Source organism: Schistosoma mansoni, chromosome 3 (assembly GCF_000237925.1).
Source record: "Schistosoma mansoni strain Puerto Rico chromosome 3, complete genome".
Taxonomy (NCBI): domain Eukaryota; kingdom Metazoa; phylum Platyhelminthes; class Trematoda; order Strigeidida; family Schistosomatidae; genus Schistosoma; species Schistosoma mansoni.
The window spans coordinates 17,848,704-17,868,373 of record NC_031497.1 but is presented as its reverse complement, the minus strand read 5'-3'; the positions used below and the strand labels follow the sequence as shown (position 1 = coordinate 17,868,373).

General features: G+C 38.3%; 1 protein-coding gene across 2 annotated transcripts in view; it reads left to right on the top strand.

Annotated features, from left to right (window-relative positions):
- Positions 1 to 19,670, top strand: part of Smp_084540.1 (putative g patch domain-containing protein 1 (Evolutionarily conserved G-patch domain containing protein)) — a gene marked incomplete at both ends in the record, with an annotated part of 64,587 nt that overhangs the window by 29,305 nt on the left and 15,612 nt on the right. For both annotated transcript variants that reach the window (XM_018799477.1, XM_018799476.1), the window contains one exon: positions 2,853 to 3,172. In XM_018799477.1, coding sequence (XP_018651262.1) covers positions 2,853 to 3,172 — 320 coding nt within the window. The remainder of the gene's footprint in view (positions 1 to 2,852; positions 3,173 to 19,670) is intronic.

Genomic DNA, 19,670 nt, shown 5'->3' with positions numbered 1-19,670 from the left:
TATGTAGTGTTAACTTGAATCAGTTTATAATTGAAATAAAATCGTAAGATAAATGATCACAATAAATATAGTTGACATAGGGTGAGATAGAACAATGGGATGACAAATCGGAAATTACGTAATATGTAGAATTATATAAATTAGGTCAGATATAGTAAATAGGGGTGGATGCTGAATAAATTTCTCTAAAAGGTTAGCAAGTGTGATAATAATAATAATAGTAATAATAATGATGACAATGGTAAGATGTGTAAATAAAATAAGTTTAGGATATAAAAATGAACATTAATCAAATTAATGTGACCATATTACAAAATTGATTATTAACAAGTTGACCCTGAAGTTGGCCAGGGTAAAAGGAGCGGCTGGACATATTTCATATGGATGCAAAGCTCTTTCACTTATAAACTGATTCAAGTTAACACTACATATTAGTCAACCCCGAACATTAACAATTCGATTTTATTTTATATCACAAACAACACTCCCTGATTCACATGTTACAGTTTCTTAAATGATGTACTCTGCCTTAAACTTGGCCAATTTCTTTTTATGGATTATTAATTTGGATTTATAATTGTAGAACCTGATGAGAAATTATTGAAAAGAATATTCTTCGTTCTTTATATAATTGTGTTTTAGTATAATTATAAACAAATGTTTAGTATACTTTAGTTTGTAAAGTTTAGTTAAGTGTTCGAAAAATAGTGTTGAAAAATAATAATTCAGAGTAGAACGGGTGTTATAGTTACCAGTGATCATAATCAAGATAAAAGAGATTATATAAGGGTAATGAAACTAATAAGTGATGAGTTAATCGCTCAACATGATAAACAAATATATGAACATGAGTAAGATTATGTATGAGATGAATATCAGAAGACGACAAAGATATAAGATTAAAAGTTAAAATTAATAAAGGTTAATATAGATGAACTTCCAATCATCATCCTAGAGGAAAGTTAACCACACTTTTTGTCTGTTTATATAGGTCAGGTGGAGAACGTTAATGGCGATCAAGTGATAATAATTACTGAAAAAATAATAGTAAAGTAATCATAATAATGATGTTAATCGTTTGTATGTGTGTATGAGAAAAAGAGACTAAATTAATAAGGGGTCAAACGTTCTGTTGAATAATGTCAGAATAATCAGGCTAGTTGAAATAAGCGTAAATCAGGAATGAAAATATGACTAAAATAAATGGTATCATGATAACTACAAAATAAAGATGTGCTCGAGCAAGCAAAGCAAATAGTAACTTTCAAAATGGGGGAAAGGGACAAGGGAGAGAATGTTAGTGGCGAAACTGTCACAACGTCAGTACCAAGTAATCCACAAGTTCCTCGTGTACGTATAGACGGACTGAAGCGACAAACAACGTTTGTTTCTTTCACTCAAGATCGAGTCCTTCTGGATATGTTCAGAGATTCTCTCTGATATTATCTCCGTTCTTCCAAAGTACGTAGTGAGTAGGTGGATACGATTTTGGGTAACTAGTTGTATATGTGATTATCAAGTAGATATAGCTCAGTTCACTGTTGGCCCTTAGTCGATGCCTTTTAAATATACTAGGAACAAACGTTTTCTTTTTTCGAACAGTGGTTTCCTACTGCATCTCATTTGCCGACTTATAACTTTGATTCATGAACTTGATGGGATGATCATTTTCGATAAATTTCTTCCGAATAATTCGCAGTTTGTTGTTGTTCAGAGGATCTTTGGAACATAATCTGGTTCCCCTTCAGAACATTCTGACACGTCTCCTTTCATAGTTTATAAATATAGTTTATAAATATTACCCTGTACAGAAAGTCGTACAGTAGGTGATTAACTCTGAAAAATTTATTGTATTTTGGGTTTGATGCTCGAATATCAATTTAAGATTAGACTTAGCCAGATTTAAACGTCTAGGTACATCATTACAATGATCTTGTTTACTGCATAGAATGAAAGTATATTTCAAATACGGAGATATTTGCGTCATTGAATCATCCACTTTTCTATTTATACAGTGAGTATAACGACCAATAATTGGCCCAATGAACTCATCATCCCAGCACCTTCTTATCTATATTTTCCAATAAAGTGTAACTGAGCATTTTGGTTAAAGTTAGACATCAACACCGTTTGTTGCCGACTCAGTGGTCTATAGGTTAGGCGTTCGCACGCGAAACTGTTAAGTTATGGGTTCGAATCCCGCGAGCGGAGTCATGGGTGCTCACCGCTGAGGGGTCCCATACTAGAACGAAATAGCCATCCGGTGTTCCCAGGTTTCCCACGGTGGTCTAGCTTTAATTGACTCATGAATTCAACTATTAAAAAAGCAATAATTATTTTAGGTAATTATCAAACAATTTAATCTTATCAGTGTGCTTTCATATACTGTCAAATGTCTATTTTCCTTGTTTAGTTCAGTAGTGTATTTCGATTTACTACTCTTACAAAGTATCTGTAAGAACTCGTTTTGTATATCTTAACGATGCATCATGTGTTAATTAGTGTTTAAATATTTAGCATCTGTAAATATTCTGTAGTACATTTATTGGAGAATATTATTGAAATATATGTACAATCTACAGACTTATAATTCCGAAGTGAATAACATTGTAAATATGAGTCACCATGTAAACTTGAAGCTGGTCTTGTGTGTGTTGTTAACTAACAATTAATGAATATTCGATAATAGAATTAATAATTTTCCTACTAGACATTCACCTTATTATATAGAAATTTTAATAAAAAAAGAACGTGATTTGAATTGATGCGAAATTGCTACCGGTTAGAAATTTGTTTTCCAGTTATTAAATTTGAACAATAATTCTACAAAAGTTAGATTTTTATTATTTCAGATTCGACACATTCAAAAAAGAGAAGAAAACGAAAGCACAGAATTCACAGGGAGAGTTCTGACAGTACTTCTTGTAGTTCTAATCCTCTAAAACAAAAGCGAAAATCGTTAGACAAGGAAGAAGTGGTAACATCATTTAGTGGAGATCCGGTTGTTTATCCTCCATGTGTACGTCTTATGGTACTAGCATCACAATATACTCAACCAGGACAACTGTTTATAATTACAAGCCAAGAGTCAATTGAAGGAAAAGGTTGTATTGGACAGTCGTTTCATTTGTGTCCACAAGCGTATTTAACAGATGATCCGGAGATAAGTGAGGTTAGTTAAATAATTACTGATAAATAATAATGAATATATTATAATAAAACAAGTAATAACGGAATATATATATATATGATTTCATAATACTTGAAGTACTTGAAGTGCTTCCAAGCAGGCGTATGATGATAGTTGTGATGATGATCTGTCTGAATTCATTGCACTCCGGCGTGTTGAAGCCTGCGACGATCCCTAATTGGGCTCGCTCGGACGCGTAGTTTTTGTCAGTGGGACGCGTAGTTTTTGTCAGTGGGGAGGTCTTCGGATCATCCCTTTGAATAACAATATAGCTCCCTCTTCACTCAACTACTGCCAACCACACGCAAATCTAACACCAACATCTACCACACCAGACACATATTCAAACTAAACAGAAAGCACCAAACTATCGCTCGAATAAACTCACCTTCACCCACTTCATACACTTTACTTTCATTCCACAATATAACGACCCATCAATCATCCATAAACAGACAACAATTGCCTTCACAAATACATCATACACAAATAAATACTTACACCATTTCACTCATTCCATAAACACCAGCTCTTACACAACCCAACAGATAGACACTGGTTCACTGGTACTTCGCACTAACAGATACCATGACATTGTCATTCTTCGTGCACATTTCCATCTACCGAACTTCACACTGATCTAGTTGACTAAATGAGTTCATATACTTAGTCATAGTTGCGTTGTGATTGTGATGGGACTATTGCATTCGAAGGTAATTATCCTGTGTCACAATGTATATGTGTATATATGGGTCGTTCGTAATTCAACATTGTTAGTGGGTGTGCCTGAGTCCTCTGAGTAGTGGTTGTGCAGCTACAAGGGAATAAGTAGACAAGTGTGTGGTAATGCGATGTAGTTGGAATGACTTGACAAAGCTTTGAATACGGACAGCTGACTTGAGTGACATTGATGTTTGTGGTTGTGGTAAATGTAATCACGTATGATATTTGTGTCTAATATATATATATATATATATATATATATATATATATATATATATATATATATTAGTTATGTGAGAAGGATATTAGTTGTGTTATTGCCCGTAGAGTGTTGGTCAATGTGTCGCGGTCTCTGTCACTTGTTGCTGACTGAGAGGAGTGTTGTTCCCGGAGATGCATTGTTTCAGTATGGTGTGTTTGTTTTGATTTGAGGATTAGGTGTTGTGAATAGTATTAGTACATTGGGATTTGTGGAATGATGGTAATCTGTGTTTGTGTGATGTGTGTTCTGCCTGAAAGATGTTGTTGATTTAGCGCGATGCAATTGCCCGAGTTGCGTATGATGTTGGATTTTGTCTACTGAATTGATGTGAAGTAGTATATGTGGTTGGTGTTTTTGAATATTGTAATTGATGTTTGCGAGTGCATTTGTGTATTTGATGGTGATTTTTGTTGAGAATTGGTTTTTCGTTATAAATGTTTATGTAGTGAGAGTGTAATATGGTGATGCGAATGGTTGTGTATGTTGTTAGTGTGAAATGTTTGCTAATTGATGATTGAGTGTAATGTGTTGAAGAATAATAGGTATGTTATTGTTGAATCGTTTGCTTAAACTTACTTGGCGCCGGGACCAGGGTGATCACGAATGCCCTGGCCCCAGGTGGAGGCTCGCCATTGCACTCCGGCGTGTTGAAGCCTGCGACGATCCCTAATTGGGCTCGCTCGGACGCGTAGTTTTTGTCAGTGGGGAGGTCTTCGGATCATCCCTTTGAATAACAATATAGCTCCCTCTTCACTCAACTACTGCCAACCACACGCAAATCTAACACCAACATCTACCACACCAGACACATATTCAAACTAAACAGAAAGCACCAAACTATCGCTCGAATAAACTCACCTTCACCCACTTCATACACTCTACTTTCATTCCACAATATAACGACCCATCAATCATCCATAAACAGACAACAATTGCCTTCACAAATACATCATACACAAATAAATACTTACACCATTTCACTCATTCCATAAACACCAGCTCTTACACAACCCAACAGATAGACACTGGTTCACTGGTACTTCGCACTAACAGATACCATGACATTGTCATTCTTCGTGCACATTTCCATCTACCGAACTTCACACTGATCTAGTTGACTAAATGAGTTCATATACTTAGTCATAGTTGCGTTGTGATTGTGATGGGACTATTGCATTCGAAGGTAATTATCCTGTGTCACAATGTATATGTGTATATATGGGTCGTTCGTAATTCAACATTGTTAGTGGGTGTGCCTGAGTCCTCTGAGTAGTGGTTGTGCAGCTACAAGGGAATAAGTAGACAAGTGTGTGGTAATGCGATGTAGTTGGAATGACTTGACAAAGCTTTGAATACGGACAGCTGACTTGAGTGACATTGATGTTTGTGGTTGTGGTAAATGTAATCACGTATGATATTTGTGTCTAATATATATATATATATATATATATATATATATATATATATATATATATATATATATATATATATATATATATTAGTTATGTGAGAAGGATATTAGTTGTGTTATTGCCCGTAGAGTGTTGGTCAATGTGTCGCGGTCTCTGTCACTTGTTGCTGACTGAGAGGAGTGTTGTTCCCGGAGATGCATTGTTTCAGTATGGTGTGTTTGTTTTGATTTGAGGATTAGGTGTTGTGAATAGTATTAGTACATTGGGATTTGTGGAATGATGGTAATCTGTGTTTGTGTGATGTGTGTTCTGCCTGAAAGATGTTGTTGATTTAGCGCGATGCAATTGCCCGAGTTGCGTATGATGTTGGATTTTGTCTACTGAATTGATGTGAAGTAGTATATGTGGTTGGTGTTTTTGAATATTGTAATTGATGTTTGCGAGTGCATTTGTGTATTTGATGGTGATTTTTGTTGAGAATTGGTTTTTCGTTATAAATGTTTATGTAGTGAGAGTGTAATATGGTGATGCGAATGGTTGTGTATGTTGTTAGTGTGAAATGTTTGCTAATTGATGATTGAGTGTAATGTGTTGAAGAATAATAGGTATGTTATTGTTGAATCGTTTGCTTAAACTTACTTGGCGCCGGGACCAGGGTGATCACGAATGCCCTGGCCCCAGGTGGAGGCTCGCCATTGCACTCCGGCGTGTTGAAGCCTGCGACGATCCCTAATTGGGCTCGCTCGGACGCGTAGTTTTTGTCAGTGGGGAGGTCTTCGGATCATCCCTTTGAATAACAATATAGCTCCCTCTTCACTCAACTACTGCCAACCACACGCAAATCTAACACCAACATCTACCACACCAGACACATATTCAAACTAAACAGAAAGCACCAAACTATCGCTCGAATAAACTCACATTCACCCACTTCATACACTCTACTTTCATTCCACAATAAAACGACCCATCAATCATCCATAAACAGACAACAATTCCTTCACAAATACATCATACACAAATAAATACTTACACCATTTCACTCATTCCATAAACACCAGCTCTTACACAACCCAACAGATAGACACTGGTTCACTGGTACTTCGCACTAACAGATACCATGACATTGTCATTCTTCGTGCACATTTCCATCTACCGAACTTCACACTGATCTAGTTGACTAAATGAGTTCATATACTTAGTCATAGTTGCGTTGTGATTGTGATGGGACTATTGCATTCGAAGGTAATTATCCTGTGTCACAATGTATATGTGTATATATGGGTCGTTCGTAATTCAACATTGTGAGTCCTCTGAGTAGTGGTTGTGCAGCTACAAGGGAATAAGTAGACAAGTGTGTGGTAATGCGATGTATGTAGTTGGAATGACTTGACAAAGCTTTGAATACGGACAGCTGACTTGAGTGACATTGATGTTTGTGGTAAATGTAATCACGTATGATATTTGTGTCTAATATATATATATAAATATATATATATATATATGTTAGTTATGTGAGAAGGATATTAGTTGTGTTATTGCCCGTAGAGTGTTGGTCAATGTGTCGCGGTCTCTGTCACTTGTTGCTGACTGAGAGGAGTGTTGTTCCCGGAGATGCATTGTTTCAGTATGGTGTGTTTGTTTTGATTTGAGGATTAGGTGTTGTGAATAGTATTAGTACATTGGGATTTGTGGAATGATGGTAATCTGTGTTTGTGTGATGTGTGTTCTGCCTGAAAGATGTTGTTGATTTAGCGCGATGCAATTGCCCGAGTTGCGTATGATGTTGGATTTTGTCTACTGAATTGATGTGAAGTAGTATATGTGGTTGGTGTTTTTGAATATTGTAATTGATGTTTGCGAGTGCATTTGTGTATTTGATGGTGATTTTTGTTGAGAATTGGTTTTTCGTTATAAATGTTTATGTAGTGAGAGTGTAATATGGTGATGCGAATGGTTGTGTATGTTGTTAGTGTGAAATGTTTGCTAATTGATGATTGAGTGTAATGTGTTGAAGAATAATAGGTATGTTATTGTTGAATCGTTTGCTTAAACTTACTTGGCGCCGGGACCAGGGTGATCACGAATGCCCTGGCCCCAGGTGGAGGCTCGCCATTGCACTCCGGCGTGTTGAAGCCTGCGACGATCCCTAATTGGGCTCGCTCGGACGCGTAGTTTTTGTCAGTGGGGAGGTCTTCGGATCATCCCTTTGAATAACAGTATAGCTCCCTCTTCACTCAACTACTGCCAACCACACGCAAATCTAACACCAACATCTACCACACCAGACACATATTCAAACTAAACAGAAAGCACCAAACTATCGCTCGAATAAACTCACCTTCACCCACTTCATACACTCTACTTTCATTCCACAATATAACGACCCATCAATCATCCATAAACAGACAACAATTGCCTTCACAAATACATCATACACAAATAAATACTTACACCATTTCACTCATTCCATAAACACCAGCTCTTACACAACCCAACAGATAGACACTGGTTCACTGGTACTTCGCACTAACAGATACCATGACATTGTCATTCTTCGTGCACATTTCCATCTACCGAACTTCACACTGATCTAGTTGACTAAATGAGTTCATATACTTAGTCATAGTTGCGTTGTGATTGTGATGGGACTATTGCATTCGAAGGTAATTATCCTGTGTCACAATGTATATGTGTATATATGGGTCGTTCGTAATTCAACATTGTTAGTGGGTGTGCCTGAGTCCTCTGAGTAGTGGTTGTGCAGCTACAAGGGAATAAGTAGACAAGTGTGTGGTAATGCGATGTAGTTGGAATGACTTGACAAAGCTTTGAATACGGACAGTGACATTGATGTTTGTGGTTGTGGTAAATGTAATCACGTATGATATTTGTGTCTTGTGTCTAATATATATATATTAGTTATGTGAGAAGGATATTAGTTGTGTTATTGCCTATTAGTTGTGTTATTGCCCGTAGAGTGTTGGTCAATGTGTCGCGGTCTCTGTCACTTGTTGCTGACTGAGAGGAGTGTTGTTCCCGGAGATGCATTGTTTCAGTATGGTGTGTTTGTTTTGATTTGAGGATTAGGTGTTGTGAATAGTATTAGTACATTGGGATTTGTGGAATGATGGTAATCTGTGTTTGTGTGATGTGTGTTCTGCCTGAAAGATGTTGTTGATTTAGCGCGATGCAATTGCCCGAGTTGCGTATGATGTTGGATTTTGTCTACTGAATTGATGTGAAGTAGTATATGTGGTTGGTGTTTTTGAATATTGTAATTGATGTTTGCGAGTGCATTTGTGTATTTGATGGTGATTTTTGTTGAGAATTGGTTTTTCGTTATAAATGTTTATGTAGTGAGAGTGTAATATGGTGATGCGAATGGTTGTGTATGTTGTTAGTGTGAAATGTTTGCTAATTGATGATTGAGTGTAATGTGTTGAAGAATAATAGGTATGTTATTGTTGAATCGTTTGCTTAAACTTACTTGGCGCCGGGACCAGGGTGATCACGAATGCCCTGGCCCCAGGTGGAGGCTCGCCATTGCACTCCGGCGTGTTGAAGCCTGCGACGATCCCTAATTGGGCTCGCTCGGACGCGTAGTTTTTGTCAGTGGGGAGGTCTTCGGATCATCCCTTTGAATAACAATATAGCTCCCTCTTCACTCAACTACTGCCAACCACACGCAAATCTAACACCAACATCTACCACACCAGACACATATTCAAACTAAACAGAAAGCACCAAACTATCGCTCGAATAAACTCACCTTCACCCACTTCATACACTTTACTTTCATTCCACAATATAACGACCCATCAATCATCTATAAACAGACAACAATTGCCTTCACAAATACATCATACACAAATAAATACTTACACCATTTCACTCATTCCATAAACACCAGCTCTTACACAACCCAACAGATAGACACTGGTTCACTGGTACTTCGCACTAACAGATACCATGACATTGTCATTCTTCGTGCACATTTCCATCTACCGAACTTCACACTGATCTAGTTGATTAAATGAGTTCATATACTTAGTCATAGTTGCGTTGTGATTGTGATGGGACTATTGCATTCGAAGGTAATTATCCTGTGTCACAATGTATATGTGTATATATGGGTCGTTCGTAATTCAACATTGTTAGTGGGTGTGCCTGAGTCCTCTGAGTAGTGGTTGTGCAGCTACAAGGGAATAAGTAGACAAGTGTGTGGTAATGCGATGTAGTTGGAATGACTTGACAAAGCTTTGAATACGGACAGCTGACTTGAGTGACATTGATGTTTGTGGTTGTGGTAAATGTAATCACGTATGATATTTGTGTCTAATATATATATATATGTTAGTTATGTGAGAAGGATATTAGTTGTGTTATTGCCCGTAGAGTGTTGGTCAATGTGTCGCGGTCTCTGTCACTTGTTGCTGACTGAGAGGAGTGTTGTTCCCGGAGATGCATTGTTTCAGTATGGTGTGTTTGTTTTGATTTGAGGATTAGGTGTTGTGAATAGTATTAGTACATTGGGATTTGTGGAATGATGGTAATCTGTGTTTGTGTGATGTGTGTTCTGCCTGAAAGATGTTGTTGATTTAGCGCGATGCAATTGCCCGAGTTGCGTATGATGTTGGATTTTGTCTACTGAATTGATGTGAAGTAGTATATGTGGTTGGTGTTTTTGAATATTGTAATTGATGTTTGCGAGTGCATTTGTGTATTTGATGGTGATTTTTGTTGAGAATTGGTTTTTCGTTATAAATGTTTATGTAGTGAGAGTGTAATATGGTGATGCGAATGGTTGTGTATGTTGTTAGTGTGAAATGTTTGCTAATTGATGATTGAGTGTAATGTGTTGAAGAATAATAGGTATGTTATTGTTGAATCGTTTGCTTAAACTTACTTGGCGCCGGGACCAGGGTGATCACGAATGCCCTGGCCCCAGGTGGAGGCTCGCCATTGCACTCCGGCGTGTTGAAGCCTGCGACGATCCCTAATTGGGCTCGCTCGGACGCGTAGTTTTTGTCAGTGGGGAGGTCTTCGGATCATCCCTTTGAATAACAATATAGCTCCCTCTTCACTCAACTACTGCCAACCACACGCAAATCTAACACCAACATCTACCACACCAGACACATATTCAAACTAAACAGAAAGCACCAAACTATCGCTCGAATAAACTCACCTTCACCCACTTCATACACTTTACTTTCATTCCACAATATAACGACCCATCAATCATCTATAAACAGACAACAATTGCCTTCACAAATACATCATACACAAATAAATACTTACACCATTTCACTCATTCCATAAACACCAGCTCTTACACAACCCAACAGATAGACACTGGTTCACTGGTACTTCGCACTAACAGATACCATGACATTGTCATTCTTCGTGCACATTTCCATCTACCGAACTTCACACTGATCTAGTTGACTAAATGAGTTCATATACTTAGTCATAGTTGCGTTGTGATTGTGATGGGACTATTGCATTCGAAGGTAATTATCCTGTGTCACAATGTATATGTGTATATATGGGTCGTTCGTAATTCAACATTGTTAGTGGGTGTGCCTGAGTCCTCTGAGTAGTGGTTGTGCAGCTACAAGGGAATAAGTAGACAAGTGTGTGGTAATGCGATGTAGTTGGAATGACTTGACAAAGCTTTGAATACGGACAGCTGACTTGAGTGACATTGATGTTTGTGGTTGTGGTAAATGTAATCACGTATGATATTTGTGTCTAATATATATATATATGTTAGTTATGTGAGAAGGATATTAGTTGTGTTATTGCCCGTAGAGTGTTGGTCAATGTGTCGCGGTCTCTGTCACTTGTTGCTGACTGAGAGGAGTGTTGTTCCCGGAGATGCATTGTTTCAGTATGGTGTGTTTGTTTTGATTTGAGGATTAGGTGTTGTGAATAGTATTAGTACATTGGGATTTGTGGAATGATGGTAATCTGTGTTTGTGTGATGTGTGTTCTGCCTGAAAGATGTTGTTGATTTAGCGCGATGCAATTGCCCGAGTTGCGTATGATGTTGGATTTTGTCTACTGAATTGATGTGAAGTAGTATATGTGGTTGGTGTTTTTGAATATTGTAATTGATGTTTGCGAGTGCATTTGTGTATTTGATGGTGATTTTTGTTGAGAATTGGTTTTTCGTTATAAATGTTTATGTAGTGAGAGTGTAATATGGTGATGCGAATGGTTGTGTATGTTGTTAGTGTGAAATGTTTGCTAATTGATGATTGAGTGTAATGTGTTGAAGAATAATAGGTATGTTATTGTTGAATCGTTTGCTTAAACTTACTTGGCGCCGGGACCAGGGTGATCACGAATGCCCTGGCCCCAGGTGGAGGCTCGCCATTGCACTCCGGCGTGTTGAAGCCTGCGACGATCCCTAATTGGGCTCGCTCGGACGCGTAGTTTTTGTCAGTGGGGAGGTCTTCGGATCATCCCTTTGAATAACAATATAGCTCCCTCTTCACTCAACTACTGCCAACCACACGCAAATCTAACACCAACATCTACCACACCAGACACATATTCAAACTAAACAGAAAGCACCAAACTATCGCTCGAATAAACTCACCTTCACCCACTTCATACACTCTACTTTCATTCCACAATATAACGACCCATCAATCATCCATAAACAGACAACAATTGCCTTCACAAATACATCATACACAAATAAATACTTACACCATTTCACTCATTCCATAAACACCAGCTCTTACACAACCCAACAGATAGACACTGGTTCACTGGTACTTCGCACTAACAGATACCATGACATTGTCATTCTTCGTGCACATTTCCATCTACCGAACTTCACACTGATCTAGTTGACTAAATGAGTTCATATACTTAGTCATAGTTGCGTTGTGATTGTGATGGGACTATTGCATTCGAAGGTAATTATCCTGTGTCACAATGTATATGTGTATATATGGGTCGTTCGTAATTCAACATTGTTAGTGGGTGTGCCTGAGTCCTCTGAGTAGTGGTTGTGCAGCTACAAGGGAATAAGTAGACAAGTGTGTGGTAATGCGATGTAGTTGGAATGACTTGACAAAGCTTTGAATACGGACAGCTGACTTGAGTGACATTGATGTTTGTGGTTGTGGTAAATGTAATCACGTATGATATTTGTGTCTAATATATATATATATATATATATATATATATATATATATATATATTAGTTATGTGAGAAGGATATTAGTTGTGTTATTGCCCGTAGAGTGTTGGTCAATGTGTCGCGGTCTCTGTCACTTGTTGCTGACTGAGAGGAGTGTTGTTCCCGGAGATGCATTGTTTCAGTATGGTGTGTTTGTTTTGATTTGAGGATTAGGTGTTGTGAATAGTATTAGTACATTGGGATTTGTGGAATGATGGTAATCTGTGTTTGTGTGATGTGTGTTCTGCCTGAAAGATGTTGTTGATTTAGCGCGATGCAATTGCCCGAGTTGCGTATGATGTTGGATTTTGTCTACTGAATTGATGTGAAGTAGTATATGTGGTTGGTGTTTTTGAATATTGTAATTGATGTTTGCGAGTGCATTTGTGTATTTGATGGTGATTTTTGTTGAGAATTGGTTTTTCGTTATAAATGTTTATGTAGTGAGAGTGTAATATGGTGATGCGAATGGTTGTGTATGTTGTTAGTGTGAAATGTTTGCTAATTGATGATTGAGTGTAATGTGTTGAAGAATAATAGGTATGTTATTGTTGAATCGTTTGCTTAAACTTACTTGGCGCCGGGACCAGGGTGATCACGAATGCCCTGGCCCCAGGTGGAGGCTCGCCATTGCACTCCGGCGTGTTGAAGCCTGCGACGATCCCTAATTGGGCTCGCTCGGACGCGTAGTTTTTGTCAGTGGGGAGGTCTTCGGATCATCCCTTTGAATAACAATATAGCTCCCTCTTCACTCAACTACTGCCAACCACACGCAAATCTAACACCAACATCTACCACACCAGACACATATTCAAACTAAACAGAAAGCACCAAACTATCGCTCGAATAAACTCACCTTCACCCACTTCATACACTCTACTTTCATTCCACAATATAACGACCCATCAATCATCCATAAACAGACAACAATTGCCTTCACAAATACATCATACACAAATAAATACTTACACCATTTCACTCATTCCATAAACACCAGCTCTTACACAACCCAACAGATAGACACTGGTTCACTGGTACTTCGCACTAACAGATACCATGACATTGTCATTCTTCGTGCACATTTCCATCTACCGAACTTCACACTGATCTAGTTGACTAAATGAGTTCATATACTTAGTCATAGTTGCGTTGTGATTGTGATGGGACTATTGCATTCGAAGGTAATTATCCTGTGTCACAATGTATATGTGTATATATGGGTCGTTCGTAATTCAACATTGTTAGTGGGTGTGCCTGAGTCCTCTGAGTAGTGGTTGTGCAGCTACAAGGGAATAAGTAGACAAGTGTGTGGTAATGCGATGTAGTTGGAATGACTTGACAAAGCTTTGAATACGGACAGCTGACTTGAGTGACATTGATGTTTGTGGTTGTGGTAAATGTAATCACGTATGATATTTGTGTCTAATATATATATATATATATATATATATATATATTAGTTATGTGAGAAGGATATTAGTTGTGTTATTGCCATTGCCCGTAGAGTGTTGGTCAATGTGTCGCGGTCTCTGTCACTTGTTGCTGACTGAGAGGAGTGTTGTTCCCGGAGATGCATTGTTTCAGTATGGTGTGTTTGTTTTGATTTGAGGATTAGGTGTTGTGAATAGTATTAGTACATTGGGATTTGTGGAATGATGGTAATCTGTGTTTGTGTGATGTGTGTTCTGCCTGAAAGATGTTGTTGATTTAGCGCGATGCAATTGCCCGAGTTGCGTATGATGTTGGATTTTGTCTACTGAATTGATGTGAAGTAGTATATGTGGTTGGTGTTTTTGAATATTGTAATTGATGTTTGCGAGTGCATTTGTGTATTTGATGGTGATTTTTGTTGAGAATTGGTTTTTCGTTATAAATGTTTATGTAGTGAGAGTGTAATATGGTGATGCGAATGGTTGTGTATGTTGTTAGTGTGAAATGTTTGCTAATTGATGATTGAGTGTAATGTGTTGAAGAATAATAGGTATGTTATTGTTGAATCGTTTGCTTAAACTTACTTGGCGCCGGGACCAGGGTGATCACGAATGCCCTGGCCCCAGGTGGAGGCTCGCCATTGCACTCCGGCGTGTTGAAGCCTGCGACGATCCCTAATTGGGCTCGCTCCGACGCGTAGTTTTTGTCAGTGGGGAGGTCTTCGGATCATCCCTTTGAATAACAATATAGCTCCCTCTTCACTCAACTACTGCCAACCACACGCAAATCTAACACCAACATCTACCACACCAGACACATATTCAAACTAAACAGAAAGCACCAAACTATCGCTCGAATAAACTCACCTTCACCCACTTCATACACTCTACTTTCATTCCACAATATAACGACCCATCAATCATCCATAAACAGACAACAATTGCCTTCACAAATACATCATACACAAATAAATACTTACACCATTTCACTCATTCCATAAACACCAGCTCTTACACAACCCAACAGATAGACACTGGTTCACTGGTACTTCGCACTAACAGATACCATGACATTGTCATTCTTCGTGCACATTTCCATCTACCGAACTTCACACTGATCTAGTTGACTAAATGAGTTCATATACTTAGTCATAGTTGCGTTGTGATTGTGATGGGACTATTGCATTCGAAGGTAATTATCCTGTGTCACAATGTATATGTGTATATATGGGTCGTTCGTAATTCAACATTGTTAGTGGGTGTGCCTGAGTCCTCTGAGTAGTGGTTGTGCAGCTACAAGGGAATAAGTAGACAAGTGTGTGGTAATGCGATGTAGTTGGAATGACTTGACAAAGCTTTGAATACGGACAGCTGACTTGAGTGACATTGATGTTTGTGGTTGTGGTAAATGTAATCACGTATGATATTTGTGTCTAATATATATATATATATATATATATATATATATATATATATATATATATATATATTAGTTATGTGAGAAGGATATTAGTTGTGTTATTGCCCGTAGAGTGTTGGTCAATGTGTCGCGGTCTCTGTCACTTGTTGCTGACTGAGAGGAGTGTTGTTCCCGGAGATGCATTGTTTCAGTATGGTGTGTTTGTTTTGATTTGAGGATTAGGTGTTGTGAATAGTATTAGTACATTGGGATTTGTGGAATGATGGTAATCTGTGTTTGTGTGATGTGTGTTCTGCCTGAAAGATGTTGTTGATTTAGCGCGATGCAATTGCCCGAGTTGCGTATGATGTTGGATTTTGTCTACTGAATTGATGTGAAGTAGTATATGTGGTTGGTGTTTTTGAATATTGTAATTGATGTTTGCGAGTGCATTTGTGTATTTGATGGTGATTTTTGTTGAGAATTGGTTTTTCGTTATAAATGTTTATGTAGTGAGAGTGTAATATGGTGATGCGAATGGTTGTGTATGTTGTTAGTGTGAAATGTTTGCTAATTGATGATTGAGTGTAATGTGTTGAAGAATAATAGGTATGTTATTGTTGAATCGTTTGCTTAAACTTACTTGGCGCCGGGACCAGGGTGATCACGAATGCCCTGGCCCCAGGTGGAGGCTCGCCATTGCACTCCGGCGTGTTGAAGCCTGCGACGATCCCTAATTGGGCTCGCTCGGACGCGTAGTTTTTGTCAGTGGGGAGGTCTTCGGATCATCCCTTTGAATAACAATATAGCTCCCTCTTCACTCAACTACTGCCAACCACACGCAAATCTAACACCAACATCTACCACACCAGACACATATTCAAACTAAACAGAAAGCACCAAACTATCGCTCGAATAAACTCACCTTCACCCACTTCATACACTCTACTTTCATTCCACAATATAACGACCCATCAATCATCCATAAACAGACAACAATTGCCTTCACAAATACATCATACACAAATAAATACTTACACCATTTCACTCATTCCATAAACACCAGCTCTTACACAACCCAACAGATAGACACTGGTTCACTGGTACTTCGCACTAACAGATACCATGACATTGTCATTCTTCGTGCACATTTCCATCTACCGAACTTCACACTGATCTAGTTGACTAAATGAGTTCATATACTTAGTCATAGTTGCGTTGTGATTGTGATGGGACTATTGCATTCGAAGGTAATTATCCTGTGTCACAATGTATATGTGTATATATGGGTCGTTCGTAATTCAACATTGTTAGTGGGTGTGCCTGAGTCCTCTGAGTAGTGGTTGTGCAGCTACAAGGGAATAAGTAGACAAGTGTGTGGTAATGCGATGTACTTGACAAAGCTTTGAATACGGACAGCTGACTTGAGTGACATTGATGTGTTTGTGGTTGTGGTAAATGTAATCACGTATGATATTTGTGTCTAATATATAAATATATATATATATATATATATATTAGTTATGTGAGAAGGATATTAGTTGTGTTATTGCCCGTAGAGTGTTGGTCAATGTGTCGCGGTCTCTGTCACTTGTTGCTGACTGAGAGGAGTGTTGTTCCCGGAGATGCATTGTTTCAGTATGGTGTGTTTGTTTTGATTTGAGGATTAGGTGTTGTGAATAGTATTAGTACATTGGGATTTGTGGAATGATGGTAATCTGTGTTTGTGTGATGTGTGTTCTGCCTGAAAGATGTTGTTGATTTAGCGCGATGCAATTGCCCGAGTTGCGTATGATGTTGGATTTTGTCTACTGAATTGATGTGAAGTAGTATATGTGGTTGGTGTTTTTGAATATTGTAATTGATGTTTGCGAGTGCATTTGTGTATTTGATGGTGATTTTTGTTGAGAATTGGTTTTTCGTTATAAATGTTTATGTAGTGAGAGTGTAATATGGTGATGCGAATGGTTGTGTATGTTGTTAGTGTGAAATGTTTGCTAATTGATGATTGAGTGTAATGTGTTGAAGAATAATAGGTATGTTATTGTTGAATCGTTTGCTTAAACTTACTTGGCGCCGGGACCAGGGTGATCACGAATGCCCTGGCCCCAGGTGGAGGCTCGCCATTGCACTCCGGCGTGTTGAAGCCTGCGACGATCCCTAATTGGGCTCGCTCGGACGCGTAGTTTTTGTCAGTGGGGAGGTCTTCGGATCATCCCTTTGAATAACAATATAGCTCCCTCTTCACTCAACTACTGCCAACCACACGCAAATCTAACACCAACATCTACCACACCAGACACATATTCAAACTAAACAGAAAGCACCAAACTATCGCTCGAATAAACTCACCTTCACCCACTTCATACACTCTACTTTCATTCCACAATATAACGACCCATCAATCATCCATAAACAGACAACAATTGCCTTCACAAATACATCATACACAAATAAATACTTACACCATTTCACTCATTCCATAAACACCAGCTCTTACACAACCCAACAGATAGACACTGGTTCACTGGTACTTCGCACTAACAGATACCATGACATTGTCATTCTTCGTGCACATTTCCATCTACCGAACTTCACACTGATCTAGTTGACTAAATGAGTTCATATACTTAGTCATAGTTGCGTTGTGATTGTGATGGGACTATTGCATTCGAAGGTAATTATCCTGTGTCACAATGTATATGTGTATATATGGGTCGTTCGTAATTCAACATTGTTAGTGGGTGTGCCTGAGTCCTCTGAGTAGTGGTTGTGCAGCTACAAGGGAATAAGTAGACAAGTGTGTGGTAATGCGATGTAGTTGGAATGACTTGACAAAGCTTTGAATACGGACAGCTGACTTGAGTGACATTGATGTTTGTGGTTGTGGTAAATGTAATCACGTATGATATTTGTGTCTAATATATATATATAAATATATATATATATATATATATTAGTTAGTTATGTGAGAAGGATATTAGTTGTGTTATTGCCCGTAGAGTGTTGGTCAATGTGTCGCGGTCTCTGTCACTTGTTGCTGACTGAGAGGAGTGTTGTTCCCGGAGATGCATTGTTTCAGTATGGTGTGTTTGTTTTGATTTGAGGATTAGGTGTTGTGAATAGTATTAGTACATTGGGATTTGTGGAATGATGGTAATCTGTGTTTGTGTGATGTGTGTTCTGCCTGAAAGATGTTGTTGATTTAGCGCGATGCAATTGCCCGAGTTGCGTATGATGTTGGATTTTGTCTACTGAATTGATGTGAAGTAGTATATGTGGTTGGTGTTTTTGAATATTGTAATTGATGTTTGCGAGTGCATTTGTGTATTTGATGGTGATTTTTGTTGAGAATTGGTTTTTCGTTATAAATGTTTATGTAGTGAGAGTGTAATATGGTGATGCGAATGGTTGTGTATGTTGTTAGTGTGAAATGTTTGCTAATTGATGATTGAGTGTAATGTGTTGAAGAATAATAGGTATGTTATTGTTGAATCGTTTGCTTAAACTTACTTGGCGCCGGGACCAGGGTGATCACGAATGCCCTGGCCCCAGGTGGAGGCTCGCCATTGCACTCCGGCGTGTTGAAGCCTGCGACGATCCCTAATTGGGCTCGCTCGGACGCGTAGTTTTTGTCAGTGGGGAGGTCTTCGGATCATCCCTTTGAATAACAATATAGCTCCCTCTTCACTCAACTACTGCCAACCACACGCAAATCTAACACCAACATCTACCACACCAGACACATATTCAAACTAAACAGAAAGCACCAAACTATCGCTCGAATAAACTCACCTTCACCCACTTCATACACTCTACTTTCATTCCACAATATAACGACCCATCAATCATCCATAAACAGACAACAATTGCCTTCACAAATACATCATACACAAATAAATACTTACACCATTTCACTCATTCCATAAACACCAGCTCTTACACAACCCAACAGATAGACACTGGTTCACTGGTACTTCGCACTAACAGATACCATGACATTGTCATTCTTCGTGCACATTTCCATCTACCGAACTTCACACTGATCTAGTT